The sequence below is a fragment of the Acyrthosiphon pisum genome, chromosome X (assembly GCF_005508785.2).
Source record: "Acyrthosiphon pisum isolate AL4f chromosome X, pea_aphid_22Mar2018_4r6ur, whole genome shotgun sequence".
NCBI lineage: Eukaryota > Metazoa > Arthropoda > Insecta > Hemiptera > Aphididae > Acyrthosiphon > Acyrthosiphon pisum.
Window position 1 is genome coordinate 62,794,309 of NC_042493.1, and position 16,274 is coordinate 62,810,582.

At 29.4% G+C, this 16,274-nt stretch overlaps 1 protein-coding gene and 1 non-coding gene across 2 annotated transcripts; one reads left to right on the top strand and one right to left on the bottom strand.

Moving 5' to 3' along the window:
* The first annotated feature begins 3,916 nt into the window (after positions 1 to 3,916).
* TRNAR-ACG lies at positions 3,917 to 3,989 on the top strand. Its single transcript has one exon. It is a non-coding gene; the product is annotated as a tRNA-Arg (tRNA).
* Positions 3,990 to 6,944: 2,955 nt separating this feature from the next.
* LOC107883156 lies at positions 6,945 to 8,966 on the bottom strand. Its single transcript, XM_029488065.1, has 2 exons — positions 8,895 to 8,966; positions 6,945 to 8,742 (listed from the first exon to the last, which is right to left on the bottom strand). The coding sequence occupies exons 1-2, from the start codon at positions 8,895 to 8,897 to the stop codon at positions 8,380 to 8,382; spliced, it is 366 nt and encodes a 121-aa protein (XP_029343925.1). The 5' UTR covers positions 8,898 to 8,966; the 3' UTR covers positions 6,945 to 8,379.
* Between the last annotated feature and the right edge of the window lie 7,308 nt (positions 8,967 to 16,274).

Genomic DNA, 16,274 nt, shown 5'->3' on the forward strand with positions numbered 1-16,274 from the left:
ACAAGTACGACATAACAAATTGTCATTCACTATTTACAATAGAGTGCTGTTGGTTTTGATACTATAGTGAAATGACCGATTATCAAACTTTTAGGTAAGAACATTATCTGGGTCTTGGCGTAGGCGATGTTTTAATTTTTTAATTTTCAAGCGAGATATGAGCATTTTTAATTTTTTATATATCACATTCCCTTATTTTTCCCGAAAATGAAAATATCGAAAAATCGCCCACCCTAAGACCCAGATAATGTTCTTACCTAAAAGTTTGATAATAGGTCGGTTCACTCTAGTATCAAAACTAACAGCTCACTATTGAGAATATTGAACGACAATTTGGTATGTCGTGCTTGTGTAAGAAAGAGACCACACACACGGGTGTAGAGTCCTCTTAAGAGTAAAGAGTTGAGTGATGAATTAACAGTTTGATAAAATCGAATTTTGAAATTTGAACTGTGTCTTAAACATTCATTTGTGGTATAATATGTGCTATATTATGAAAGTTACTTCTGAACTAAAATTATTAACTAGGTATAGGTATGAGGTATCGTACAAAAAATTAGATTTGTTTATACTTTTTTCGGTGACATGGGCCTTATTTTTAACTCAATAAATTAATGACTTGTATAATAAATATAATATATTAATATAGGTGTAAAACTGGAATCATTAAACAACAAGTAACTTGATAGGTACATAGATATCATTTACATTTTAACCAGAAAAATAAATACATTTGAATGAATTACTATATTATTTTAAAACTCAATATTGAGTATTAATAATAGTTTTAATTTTCACAAATGTATCAACTCTATAGAACAGCAGTTCCCACTAGGATTTTGAAAAGAGCCAAGTATTATTTTTGAAAATTACTTGCGGGCCGCATGCAGTAAATAAATTAAGGTTAATAGGTACAATACTAAAATTTGAAGGGGTTAAATATAACCACTTATTTTGTTATAAGTTGCAAAAAATATTTATGAATTATGAATTCCTATGAATTTGATTTTTATTTTAAGATTAAACACATTTTTTTGAATCCAATATTATATAACTACTTACACATTGTACAATGGACAAAATATATTGAATACAAACATCTGCTGTTTGGTCTCAGGATAAGTCTTGGTAGTAGTAAGGAGTAACCAAATGATTAAATACTTGATTCGCGATCTTATTAATTTGACCCCTCTCCCCAAGTTTATAACTGAAATTGCTCCTAATAATTTTACATTATTTTTAAATTTTTTTTAATTAATTAACTATGGAAAAAGTTTTATAAACATTTTTTTTTTTTTAATAGATGTTGGTTTTACATCAAAAAACCAAACAGCTAACATCATAAATAAGGGGTCTAGGTGTAAGAATTTAAGACTTGGGCACTTAAAAATTGGGTTGGAACTTAGAGATCTGAAAGTTACCAGCAGATCTAGTCCGACGGATCAAATCTCTTTTATCTCCAATAGTATAAGAGCATGAAATAACTTGTTTAAGAGTGTTCCTACATCCTAGACTCTAATAGTAACTAGTAACTAGGTATAATATATTTTCGTCGTTGTTTCCGAATTGTGTGCAAAAATCATTAGGTATCTAGTTCGAATTGCGTGCTCCGATTTTTTACGACAAAACTAATCTGTGTGAAATATGACCATACAAGCGACATATTTAATATTAAGTAAAAATGATTGGATGCATAATACTGAAAAAATACAAGTGTAATAGGCATATCCGCATAGGTCATACTTATACAATATAATAATTGTGTACCAATATCTATTTTTTATTTGTCACACAATCAATCTGGATGCTAACTTTAATTTATAATATAATATAAATAGTAATATATATATTACTGTTTTACATTATAATTGTTTTTTTATATATTTTATCAAATTATAATTATATTTAATCGTCATTCGCCACCCTAGTCCCTTTGAGAACACACATTGTATAGTAGGTACATCGTACATCAAATTTACTATAAGATAAACGTGCAGCTATGCAAGTCGGCCAAAACTGGTCGTTAAAACTTTTACGAACGCAATTCGAAACTGTCACAAAAAATACGAGCACGCAACTAGACTCTGTCACAAGAAATCAGAGCACACACGCCACGGTTCGGTTGTTTGCCAAATTCGTTCTTTTTTGGCACGCAATTCGGATGCAGTCAAATATTTTATAGCTGTAAGCGAAAGGTGTCATAAAAATTTTGAATCAGTGGTCCAAATATTATTTTTTTTCAATCTCATTAATCGTATTTTTATAAAAACAACTATTAAATGATTAAAAATGTGTTAAAAATGCATGCTATATTAAAATGCGTACATTGACCTCAAATAAAGTTAAAAGCGGGCCGTGGGTTGAAGATGCCAGCGGTGTAGCGAGTGCACAAAATATGCTGCAAATAGCCTGCCACTTCCCTTCCACTTCCACTTAGATCCCTCTTCCCACTTCTAACGTATAGATCCAAACAATATGTCACTGTTTGAGAACCTCATATAAATTTTCGTTTGCATAAGGCAATCCAAATTTTACCACTTCCAAAAACACATTAATCAATTCATTAACATCATTATTATATATTTATATATTATGAAGCGTCAAATTTATATATATTATTATATAATATAGTATTATATAAAATATTCAATAAAATAGGAAAATTACTTTAATTTAGAAATTCCTTTTTCACTAATGATCTCTATATAGCTGAATAGCGACTACATAGATGTTTGAATGTAGTTATCCCCGTGCCTCGAAAAAAATGGGTACCACGGGTATAACACGAATAGTACCTATAGACCCTACCTATCTGCTGGTAACGGTGCAACCTAAAAGGCAAACCCAAACAACTCCAATTGAAAAAGGGGCGGTGGTAAACTCTCACGATTATATGGTAAACTCTCCCGGGTCAATATTATGTCTACCTGAAGGAAATGTGTAAACTCTCCCGAGCTGTTTTAAATGTTATTGCTACTCAATAAATTGCCTGAACAGCAGAGATTGTGAATGTCATATAAAATTTTTCTATCAATTGGATTACTGTTAACCTGTATTTTCTATTTAAATATTAATTATGTATACCTTAAGTTTTTTGGAATCAGTTTGTTCCAGTTACCATAAAAAGTAGTATGACTATAATATTATATTATAGCTCACAGCAACAATGATTTTTATTATTTACCTATAATATTAACAGAATTATTTTAGTGTTACCAACTCTGTTATACGAATAATGTCCCATGCTCCTCTAGCTTAGTAGTACTGAAGTATACCCGGGAGAGTTTACATGTTCCCGTCAGGTAGTATTGAACTAAACCTGGAAGAGTAACCTACTATCGGGAGAGTTAACATGTCATTAAAATTGGGAGAGTTTACAATCGCCCTGAAAAAAGTTTCTCGCGTAGGTAAATTCCCAAACGGATCCAGTATTGTCGTAATGGAGACACTTGCAAGTTGCAACACACGAACAATTTTTACATTCATACTTTTTAAAAACCAACAATATTTATATTTGTAAGGTTCATGCCCCCCTCCATCCACCACGCAAAAAAAAACAGTAAAAAATAGTAGAAAAGTTCCATCTCCTGCGCACTAATTTCTACCATCAAAAACATACGAATAAATAATAATGAATCGTTGTTTAAACTTAATAAAATAGTTTCTTCAAACAACGTTTATGGTTTACCTACTGTAATGTAGAAATAGATAATAATAATTACACAATTAGTAGGTAAAGGATTTAATACTTCACAGTTTACTTAAAATACATATTTTTGTAGGATCTAAGCCCCTCTCCCTAAATTGTACCTATGCCGCTGTTAAGAAAACAAACGTTGGACACGTCGAATTATAATATTCATTAGTAAGTAGGTAAGACAAGTTATATACAACTAACGTCGCCAACTATAGTACCGGCCCTGTGGCGCAACGGATAACGCGTCTGACTACGGATCAGAAGATTCCAGGTTCGAATCCTGGCAGGGTCGATATGTTACACATTTTTTTGCAAATTTTGAATTTATATTAAATCGTATTTAAGGAAAAATTTCTCAAAACTCAAAAAGACCCTGATTCCACTATTGCAGATTTATTAAATTATTGTTTTTTTGTTAATTGGATAGGCGGATAGGTAATTTTTGGCCTACCGGAAATTGTTTGTTAGGGACTCATAATATGGATAATAAAAAATAACAAACAAAGGCATCATTATTTTAAACATTTTATTTTTATGCAAGCAATTCTTTCAAATGTATTAAAATATTATAGGTAATACAGAATTTTAAATGTTTCCTTTAACTTGTATGTAAAATGTAGGCACCTGACTTTAGATATTTTTGCAAGTAAATTTTCAATTTCACATTCTTTGTTTGTGAAGAAATTAAATAATTATAATTTATAATAAATAGGGAATTTAAAATTGTTAAAAACCTTATTATTTCAGATGAATAAAAAACCGTATTAACACGTTAATCTTATATACATAGCTAGTTCAATAATTATTAGTTTGTATTAAAATGGCTCAACAGCTAGATTTTGTTTATATTCTAATATAATTTTAGTTTAAAATTAATAAACAGTATTATTTAAAAATAATTTTTATCATTCCGTAAAATTATATTTAAATTATATCATAATTAACCAATAGTATATACCATAATTTTATTTACCTATACGCATGTATATAGGACTAAAGTATATCAAATTAATTTGAAAATTCAATTCAATTTTAGCGATCAAACAAAGGACATTTCTATTTTTGATTGTTAGTAAACACTCATCACTGTTTTATCAATGTGATTTGAATGTATTATTGATTTATAATAATAATGTAAACCAGTCCAAATAATAAAATACTTAAGTATAATGACGCAAATTGATAGTTGGCTACTTAGTACTTGGCTATACAAAATAATAGGTACTATACTGTTATGAATTCTACTGCTTATATTATTGTGATTTTTTTTCTAATTCATTTGACCTCCTTCAAAGATGTATTTTTGTGACATCTCGCTTATACATATTTATTTGAAAATTACATAGAAAAACGGGTTTTTATAGCAGAAACAATGACGAAATACAAATAAATCACTTATAAGTAATAACAAGTTTTGTAGTTAATATAATTATTTCAACATTTTTGAGAAGTTAAAGCTAGGGTTTTCGCTTGACGAGGCACATCAAACGGCTTACAGGAGAATTATGAAGGTAGGTAGTCAGCTAGTATGGGAGAAAAAGATAGGTACAATAAACGGAGCGAAGTTTCTAAAGTGACGTGCAGGTACCCTAAAGTTGATATTCCCTAGGAGGGTAGGTACCAACAAAACCAGATATGAGTTAAGTTAGTTATGCTAGGTAGTTGTTTACCAGTGGCCTAATAGACTGCTCAGTCGAATCAGCTTGACTAATTATAGGCGTGTGCCGTGTAGACATGTATAGGTTAATGTATGATAAGGAGAAAAACGGTAAACGCAAACATTTTCTTTGCAATCATTTGGCGTTTGAAAAAAGTTGTTTGATCCCATAAATCGGCTCATGCTTAGAACATGTTTCACTAAAGAACAATATAACGATTTTGAAAAGAGTAATATAGGTAACAGAAAATAATAAATTTATAATTAAAAAAAACCACACGACGGCAATGACATTTTTTAAAACCATTTATTTTGAGTAATATTAACAATATAGAAAATACACAGCATAATATTTATTTATTATTTTTATTATTACCCATTAATTGTTAAGGCTTCAACGACAATGGTGATTAGCCTTTTGTTTCAACATACATATAATAACATTAGATATTATTAGGTAAGTATCTAATATAAAATGAATAATTATTATACTTAAATTAACTTATATCTATTTTTTAATAATAATATTATAATTTATATAGGTAATTAAAAACTGAATACATTTATTTTTATATATATAAAATTAATATTGGTTTAATGAAACAATGTAAACCATGGACGCAATTAATTTAAAATAATACATTTTGATTAATTAAAAAATATTTACATTAGCCTATTATTTTATAATAATACGTTTATATGAATATTTGTAAATATATTTAGCGGTTTTAACGACAATGGTTATAAATGATAACTATATTGTTATTGTACCCTAATTATTAGCCTTATTTTGTTTACACAGACATATAAGTAATATTATAAATATTAATATAAAGTGAGTAATTATACTTAAATTAACTAATGCCTATTCGTTTATAAATTATATAATAATTTGTTTAACTATTTAATTTATTTATAATATATTTATTTAATATCTTACTACGAAAATCATTTATGATATTCGAAATCAAATTTAACTTTGATGAAGTCTGTATTGAACAATGAACATAAAGCACCTAGCCACCTTGGTAGGTACTCAATATAAAGATGTAAAAACTTAAGATGTAGAAACTCGAATTTATGGTTAAAACTAAAACCAAATATTTTGCGAGATATATAGTTAAATTTTAGAAATATCCGGTGTGATGTCTGCAATCTTACACTCAAATTTAAAATTACAATACCGAGAACGAAAAATGAATTTGCGAAGTCCTGAATAGGAAATGTAAAAAATTATAAAGTTTCATAGTATATAGTTATATAGCATGGTAAACAGTGACAAGATAAAAGTTAGATATTTAACTTTAAGGTTACTCATAGTATTGCTGTGATGTAACATCAGAACTCCAAAAAAAAATATTATGAAAATAAAATGTTTGACAAAATTTTAATTCCTTTGAGGACGACATTCTAAAATAAGGGTGCTTATGTAACGGAAACGGACCTTCATTATAACTATTATTTTACTTATTAGCCTCCTTTTGTTTAAATACCATATAATATTAATAAATAAAAACAATATTATTATTACTAAAATTTGAATAATTTTACCATACTTAAATTTGATTAATTTTTTTAGTAATTGTATTTCAATTTATATAATTAAAAACAATTTTTTAATTTTCTTATAGAATTGGTTTAATGTAACATTAAAAATCACGAACGCAATTAAATTAAAATCATAAATTATAATAATTGTATTATAATATTATAATTTATAATTTTATAATAGCAAGATCCCACACACCAAAAAAATTAACCTTCCTTAAAAATGTCATACTATCTATATTATAACCTATAATAATATGATGCAACGCCTAACATAGTTATGGGTTACCTCGGTTTCTACCTAAATATCATGTTATACGACCATCTAATAAGCCAAGCTAATGTTTTATATTAATTATTATGGATATCGTCATATCGATCAAACAAACCTCTTGGACGTTGCTTAATTGTATCATGTATGACAGTGAGTACATTTCCTTGAAAACAATGCATAGATACCGTCGTTTTTGTAAACAGGTAGGTTAACGACGGATTAACTCTTAAAAATATTAAATATATAATAATAGCAATTATATCTCAAAATGAACATTAAACATTAAAAAACATTAACTATAATATAAAGTATAAACATAAAAAATAGCGTTAGGTATTGTTAAAACATAAAACGACTAAATTATAATAAAAATAACACAAAATAATGTTTGTACCATCACTACCGCTTTTGACGGGAAGTGATCAAGCTAAAATTATATAATATATAGATGGATGGATGACAATATGACATAATACACGGCAGAATATGCAATATTGATAACATGGACGATTCGACTAATTTATATAATATAAATACTCGCTACTGCAGTATTATTTTACGTTGATTTTCGATAAATAAAAAGTTGATATAATTTTAATTTATTAATTGTTACGATATAGGTACAAACAAGTGCAATCAAATTTGTTTCGTTATCAGAAAACATATTGTTTAGTATTTAATTGTTTTATATATTAATATAAGCGTATCGTGTAACAAATCAAGAACTGATTATTTGTATTTTTTTTAAATTCAGACAGCAGCGGGATAACGAAATGAAAATCTGCATAAATATGGTTTTATGTTGTGAGTAGTATAAGTACATCAAATCACCGATATATAAAAACGTGCGAAAAAAAATAAAACGATAATATCCTGCTCCGTTTGTTCGACGTAGTGGACGACCGTCGTTAATACGGTGCAGGTATCAAATAATATTATACCCGTTACAAAGACTAGAATTAATTAAACATAAACCTTAAAATTAAGTTTATAATATCATAAAAATATTATAAACACTTAATATCTACGATTGGACGGATCTGGATGATCAAAGGTGTTTAAAATAAACATTTCTATAATAAAATATATATCTGTAGATAATACTCGTGTATATACAATGGCGGCGGGGAGTGGACGTGACCGATGAACGCGCGCGAACTTACTTCCCGTCTCACTCCTCGGACATCAAACGATGAGATTCGTTTAGGGTTTAGCAGCGTTTTCGTCTTGCGACTCGTAGCCCAAAGTGCGATGGACGCCTACGTGATTTGTCCATTCACGACCACCTGCAGGCCCACGAGCCCCTTCGTTACCGCTTGGCCCGTGTGCCACTGCACCACTATTGTAACCACCGTTGCCATTTGTGCCGCCGTTTCCGCTGTTGCCGATATCAAAATCGCGAACACCTGCATCGCAGCGGTGGTTATCGAAATTTTCTCCCTGCAATTTCACTGTCGCGTACATGGCCTTGATTAATTTTACTAGGATATCTTCTTCAATCCTTACGGTATAGTACAATTTTTCCTTCAGGTATGGTGAAGACATCCACTTGACCGGTAAATACTGCTGTAATCAGACATTTAAATAAGAGTGGATATAAATGATACAATAATGGTGACTTAATTGTTATTGCATAGGTACGTGCAATTATACAACAACATACGAATAAATTGACCTGCCGAAAAATAAATGATAAATATATAAGAAGAGATACGTACCATCTTGTATACCTGTGAAAGTTGACTGAACCGAGTGACAAAGTTTTGAAACGAAATGGTTTTCGTTTTTTTGTACAACTAGAAAGTAATAACAAACAGTATAAGCAACGTTGAATGGTGACAATTTTCTGGGAGGGGCTCACTTTTTTTTCTTTAGTCAAGGCTAACTAGGCTTAATCAACAGAAAGCGGGCTGCCACTGTAAAATAATACAACCGGAATGTGGCCCGCCGCGGTCCGTGTACCCGCCTCCATGGCAGCCACTCTCTGTTTGACTGAGCATTTAGTATTATGAATATTATATTATTATTTAAGTGTTAAATATTACAAATTAAAATTAAGACATTTTTTATTTAGAAATAATTACAAAAAAATTTTATTGATCACGATTAGATAAGTTCTAAGTAATCGTAACGAGTATTGTACATTTAATAAATACATTTTGTTGACAAATGTATTTATTGAAGGGAGGGGGAATGCAATTTCAAGGGAGGGACTTTGCGCCATCCCCTTCAGTATATCTGGATTCAACACTCATTATAGGTAAAAATAATTGAAACACGTTAATGTCATTTTTAGAAATAAAAATGAGAATTTGTTTATTCCTACCTGTAAAAAAATTATATAATAACTTATAAACATAATATCTAGGTATTATGTGGTACGCGTTGATTCACAATGTACATTTTTTGCTGACAGTAACAGACTGCGGCCGTTGCCGGGTTCGGGCAATTCAAAGGGTCGATGTTTTGAGCGAATACTATTGGTTGCCATGGTTGTGCTGTGCAAGCTCATCGTAATTTAAGGGATACCAATACAGAGAAAAAACAGCCCACTGGTATGAATATCGTATCACATACACGGGGCTCACCCAGACCAACCACCCAAGTTTTTTCGACCCATTTCCTCATTCTCATCCTGCCAACTCCACGCATAATGACCTGTCAGAGTCTTGCTGATAAATAATATTTAATTAAATAGGTAAATCTCGGACCAGATGTTCCGTTTAAAACGGGATTGTCAATTTAATGAGTATCATTTCCACTTGTCACGACAAAGTTCATCCGGAATGCTTTTTGTCCCTTTTGAATCCCTTTTTAATCCCATTATCTCCATATTATTTTATATTTATGTGTGTATATAAAATAAATACAATATGTAATTACACAAAATAAATAAAAACTATATTTATACAGTTTTGTATTTACTATTTAACTATTGTCTTATATCTTATAATTAGAACGCAGATTTTTAGGTTCTTAAAAGCTTAAAATATGATGCTAATATGCTCTAAAAAACCCAAAAATATTCTCTAAATATGCTTTAGACTTTTAAATATGCAAATAATATGATTTTTTTTCAAAATAATTCAATAAAAACAATATATAACTTTATAGTTATACAGTATACACTATCGTTCCTTTGGTAGGTAACAGGTAAATTATTTAAATATAAAAAATTTAAAACAATTCATACATAGGTATAATGATATGTGAAATGATAGTGAAATGATTATATAATGAAATATATATATAAAAAAACAAAATATTTTAATAAAAACAATACATAACTTGCATGCCCTCTGGTGACAGCTCAGTTATTTGAATATAAAAAATGTGACGTACTTCATAAAATATTGTAGCTAGAAATAATCACAAATCGAGAAATTAACAATATACATGATGTTTTAGAAACAATAATAGAATATATTCTAAAATATGTAAAATAGGCCAAATATTCTCTAATGTCCAAAATATGCTTTAATATGCAAAAGAAATTTTTTCCTACGTACTCTTTGATGTATAAATCGTCTACATTTCTCATCCTCGTGGAGCTGCATAAAGCCAATAAAAATATGTAAAAACCTAAATATCCGCGCTCTACTTATAATTTATAAACAACAGTTCTTATAAATATCGAACATCGAGTGCTAGCTGATTACCAGCTAATTGTTTACTATTTTAAACATGATTGCATGAGCCGTTTCGTATTGACGTATTGTGCAGTATATCTAATTATGAACCCACACTACCATCATACCTCGTCTAGTAACAGTAAAATATTATCTTCAAAATATCTTTAAAAATATAAAAAATTATTAAACCATTTTTGGAGCAATTTTTATTGGAATCAAATCTAAATTGTTTGTCCAGGTTTTTTTTTATATAAATATAATTTCCTAAGGTAGAGTGCTGGTGAACATGATTTTTTCTCTCTCACACACATACACACACGCATACTTACATACTCACACAAACACTCATAAAGTCATAAGCATTAGTACTCCTAAATCCTAATTTAATTTAATATTTTTTGTTTCAAATCTACAATAATTAATTGGCCTCTTCAAAATCTATATCTAAATATGTGTGTAATGTAATTTTAGTATATATCTAAATATCTAATATTATTACATCACGTTGACTGCGGTAATTTGGTATGCACATTTTGAAACACAGTTTTTGATTTATTCGGAACACATTTCGTACCATGCAAAGTAATATTTAGGTACAAAATGTGCAGTGTACCTAATAAAATATTTAAAACATTCAGTATAAGTACCTATTACATTCATGAATAATGCATAATATATTAGTATGTTATATATACTTATATAATAATATATATAATTGTATATGAGTACTCTTGTGTGACTATGATAATTTCGGTACGTTGTATACCAACTACATGCATCATTGTGAAAAATAAACGAAAATCACATCTAAGGGACTCAGGATTGTATTTACTAAATTAACACGACTGCGAGGTGGTTACGATATTTTTCGTCTCGGTCTCAGGAAAAAATAGGTAGGTACTTTAAACGGTAGATTAAATATAAAAATTCTTATTGATTGTAACCACATCCTCGTGGACGACAATAACATGTCAATCAAATTAATGTTCGTGGGTACAAAAAGTGAATTTGATGTATTGACGTAATACGTCGCCTATACGGTTTTATGTACTTACTCACTATTCTTCACTGTCCGGCGGAGTACCTATAACGCCCACAAAAAATAATTATTAGATTTTCCCAAACGGTTGGTAAACTCGCTAAAGACCTATATTATATTATATATGTACACGATAACGCAGTGATTCAACAATATTTTTCACGCTCTTCATCATACGCACTCGCATATTATTTTTTGTCCCCCTTTCTACTGGGCGTATTACATTACCAATATGCCTACATATCATCGCGTTATAAAAATTTTGTCAGCCTCATTATAATAAATGTCATTCGAGGCTCTCATGCAAAAACTCTATTGTGTGCTATAGAGCTATATAGCCTTAAGGTATATTATTGCTATTGGAATTTAGTGCAGTAAAGTTTAAATTTACCGGTTAAGATCGAAGGAACGCCAAAATCTGATAAAATAGTGAGCATAACAATAAGTTATTACAATTCTTCAATAATTACACAAAACAAATTAAATTGTTTTTGTGCCTCAAATGTTTGGCATAGATTCACATACTTCTTTGTTATACGCGCCACCACGACCTGCTCAGAATATTTTTTTTCTTACGCTCAAAATTAGAAAATTGTTATAACTATGTTGTAGTAAATGTAATGTACCATTATGTACCTATTGTAAGTTATCTTTATTCTTCTAAGTTATAGCAAGCCGAGAAGTATTTATTATATTTTATGCATTTATTCATCCTTGCAGTAAAGTTGTAAATTAAATTTCAAATACGATGATAGTTCAATAACATCATATTATATTAGTACGATTAAAATTAAAACACTTAATAATAATTGTTACATAGGTATTTTTATTATTTATAGCTATTGACTATACGGAATTGATACTTGATATCTTGATATACATTTAATACTTAAAGATTAAAATGTTAATGATCATTTTATTAGTTTAAAAAGTATCAGTTCATAAGATATTAGTAGAGAATACGATTTTATATTTTATATTTTTAAAATGTTAATAAGCTTTTGATTATAATATGTAATTTAGCCACATTTATAAATGATTACTAATTAGTAGGTACTTAATTACCCATCATTATTTTTTCTATGTACAGTCAATTTAATATACCCTGATATTATGCCAACTCAAAATATTTACCTACCCAGACACAACACGCTAACAGAGTAACAGACCCACCTATTAGTTTTTATCTGAATAATGAAATACAAAATATTAATACACCCTTCTACCATCAAGCTACTCGAACTATTATAGGTTGTAAGTACTAATTTACGAAAAACGTTATTAATTTGTTATACCAAACGCCTATGAATAAAATATTATGCACGATGTGAGAAAATTTAATTGGAAATTCAAAATACTCGCGAAATATAAAAATATAATTATATATATTTTGTTTTGTTTTGTCTTTGAAACGTTTTCATTACAGAATTCCGTAGACATTAAATTCTATAAGGGTATTAACCATATCACATCAAGCTCTCGAGACTCGGGTCATATAATAATTTCAAATTTATAGCATTGATTTGTAAAACTTTTTTCATAATTAATTTCTTAAAAAAGTAAAAGAAAATATTATTTAATTGGTTTCGTAGCTACAAATATGTATTCCGTTTGTACCTATTAGTTAATAGAGTTAGAAATAATAATATGTGTGTAAGGTGTGAAAATGTAATATGTTAACTATACGTGTCAACTGTTGTTATTGAAATTAACATGTAACAATATGTATCAGTGATCTGACTATATTGTGTTCGAATGTAATAGTGGACTAATATATCCATTAATATGAATGCTAAAGATTGCTGTACAATTTTGATACCGAAAAATAAACGATTTTACCGTTAAACTTCTAATTATTTTTATAATATATAATATAATTATTAAATACGAACTGTTGATGACAGAATTGTTTATTTAGTGTTTCTTACAAGAGAGAATTATAATTTTTTTTTACAATAACATTTTTCCATCGGTTTTTTATAATTCTTACTTCGACGGTTACCATACTGAAGTTACATGTCCGGTTGCATCACGTAGAAAAATATACATAGGCTTAAACTGGTACAAAAAATTTTACGTTTGGTTGATGTTCATGGCTCACTAAATTAAATATGTAAAAAAAAAAAAATAAGAAGAAGTAGAATTCAAGATGAAACGACAACTACCTGTGGATTTAAAAACCTGTGGCGGCGACACGGTGCGACGCGGCGATGGTGTCAGTCGCCCGCCGTACGACCCGAAATAATAATAATATATTATAATCCTTAGATCTTCAGCCACGATAATAATAAACCTATATTTTAATTTTTAACTATACGGCTTATAATATATTATATGGTGGCATGTCATTCGTTTTCCAAGCCAAAGAAACACGTTTCACGTTATATACATTTTTTCTCCAAAAAGGGTCCCATATGCGGTATTATTATTATTATTATTATCATTATCATCATCATCGTTGTTATAATACGGCCTCCTCAGTCGAGAATATTATTCCGCCTGGAAACGTGTATTCATAGGCACATACGCATATACTTCCAAGATCCAACCCCCGTTGTTTATGATGCACAAAAAGCCCGCGCACGCCGAAAACGAAATGTTGCGCACAAAAGGAGTTTTACTAAATCGATACAGCTGCCCGCCGGGTTGACGCCAACAACATCCCTTAATAAAAATTATTATCCCCTGTGACGTGTTCGACCCACAGCGCGATATGTATAGTCATGTAGAATATAATATGTTTATGTACATCTACTACGGCCGTGTACCCATCGGCTATAGTGTTCGAGTCGCAGCTGCGCGTCACTCGAATATAATAATATAAAATAATATATTATACTGTTGTCCTGCCTACACGTCTAACCGGTTTTTTTTACCTTTTATTATTATTATTACTATAATATGGTGGTTCCCGCGGAGCGCACCATCATTATATTATTATTATGTGAAAGTAAGTGACGGCGGCGGCGTGGCAAGGTCAAATAATATTATATTATATTATATCATAACATATTATCGTATTTTGAGAGTTTCTCGCGTTCAGATAAACTAACCTTTTATATATTTTAAACCATAAGCATAGCCGAACAAATGGGGGGGGGGGGGGGGGTGAAAAATGGAGAAAGTGCCCTAAGCTGTTCAAAGTATTATGAATTTAGGCGGTGTCATAAAAATGAATGATAAAAAGATATTCATTTTCCTTTTATAGTGTTACTAGCTGATCCCGCTGATCGCACTTCGTTGCCTGTAAAAAATGACAACTCTTAAAAAATTACTGTTAAACTCCTTGTTCAACTCCTTTGTGGTGAAACTCTGCAGTAAGTGCAATTCAGCCGCCTTTGTAGGCAATATGCGAACATTCGACTTGATGCAAGCTTGTACCTGATCTGCAAAATTACCCGATGGCAACTAATAAAATAATAAATACTAATTAATAATATATACTTATTATTCTTCCTTTAACCAATGTTGTTATAACAACCATTTATAAACAAAAATCTCCATAATTTATCTCAAAATCCTTCTTTGAGCAACTCCCCGGGAACCACAAAAAACACACAAAAAATATCATCAAAATCGGTTTTAGGAATGCATAAAGGGCAGACGGGCGGACAGAGAGACAAACATTCATTTTATATATACTGTACCTATATATCAAATTTTATTTATATATTCTATTAAATATAAAATGATGTAAATAGTGTGTTATACGCCTACAATAATATATAAATATCAATGTTACAAAAGGATAGAATATAATTTATACATTATAAATACTGATATATTATGATTATTGATTACAAATTATGACTTAATTGGTATTAAACCTATAAGTAATAAGTTCCAAAACTACCATAGATTTTATTTTATATTATGAAGTATATTATCTGTGATGATTATTACTAACCATGTATTATGTATATAGTATATTATATGTAATAAGTTTATATTTTATAACCAACTCGGTATCAATTTTATTCACTTCTAAAAATAAATCTAGTTCGACTAAATCCGAAAAATTCGAAAAAAAAATCACTTTTGCATTGCAATTTTGTATACGCCAAACACCAGCGTTTCCCAACTTTTTTCCTTGGCAGGTCACTTTGTTAAACAATTATCTTTGAGCGGACCACCGTGAATATAAAAGTACGAGTAATCTCTATCTTAATCTAACAATATTATTTTTATTTTTATTATTATTATTGTATTTTTGGAATATTTAAAATAATTTATAAATTAATAAAAATTGTATTTTGTACCTACTTCATATTTTTACTTTTTTTTGAATATTTTGTTTTATTCTAAAAATTTGTGACGGGCCACGTGGAATACATTCGAGGGTTGCATCACTGCCACACACCATATAGAAACACAGAACGTAAGAATGTATGATTTAGTAAATAGGCATTACGCATTTACGCTCATAA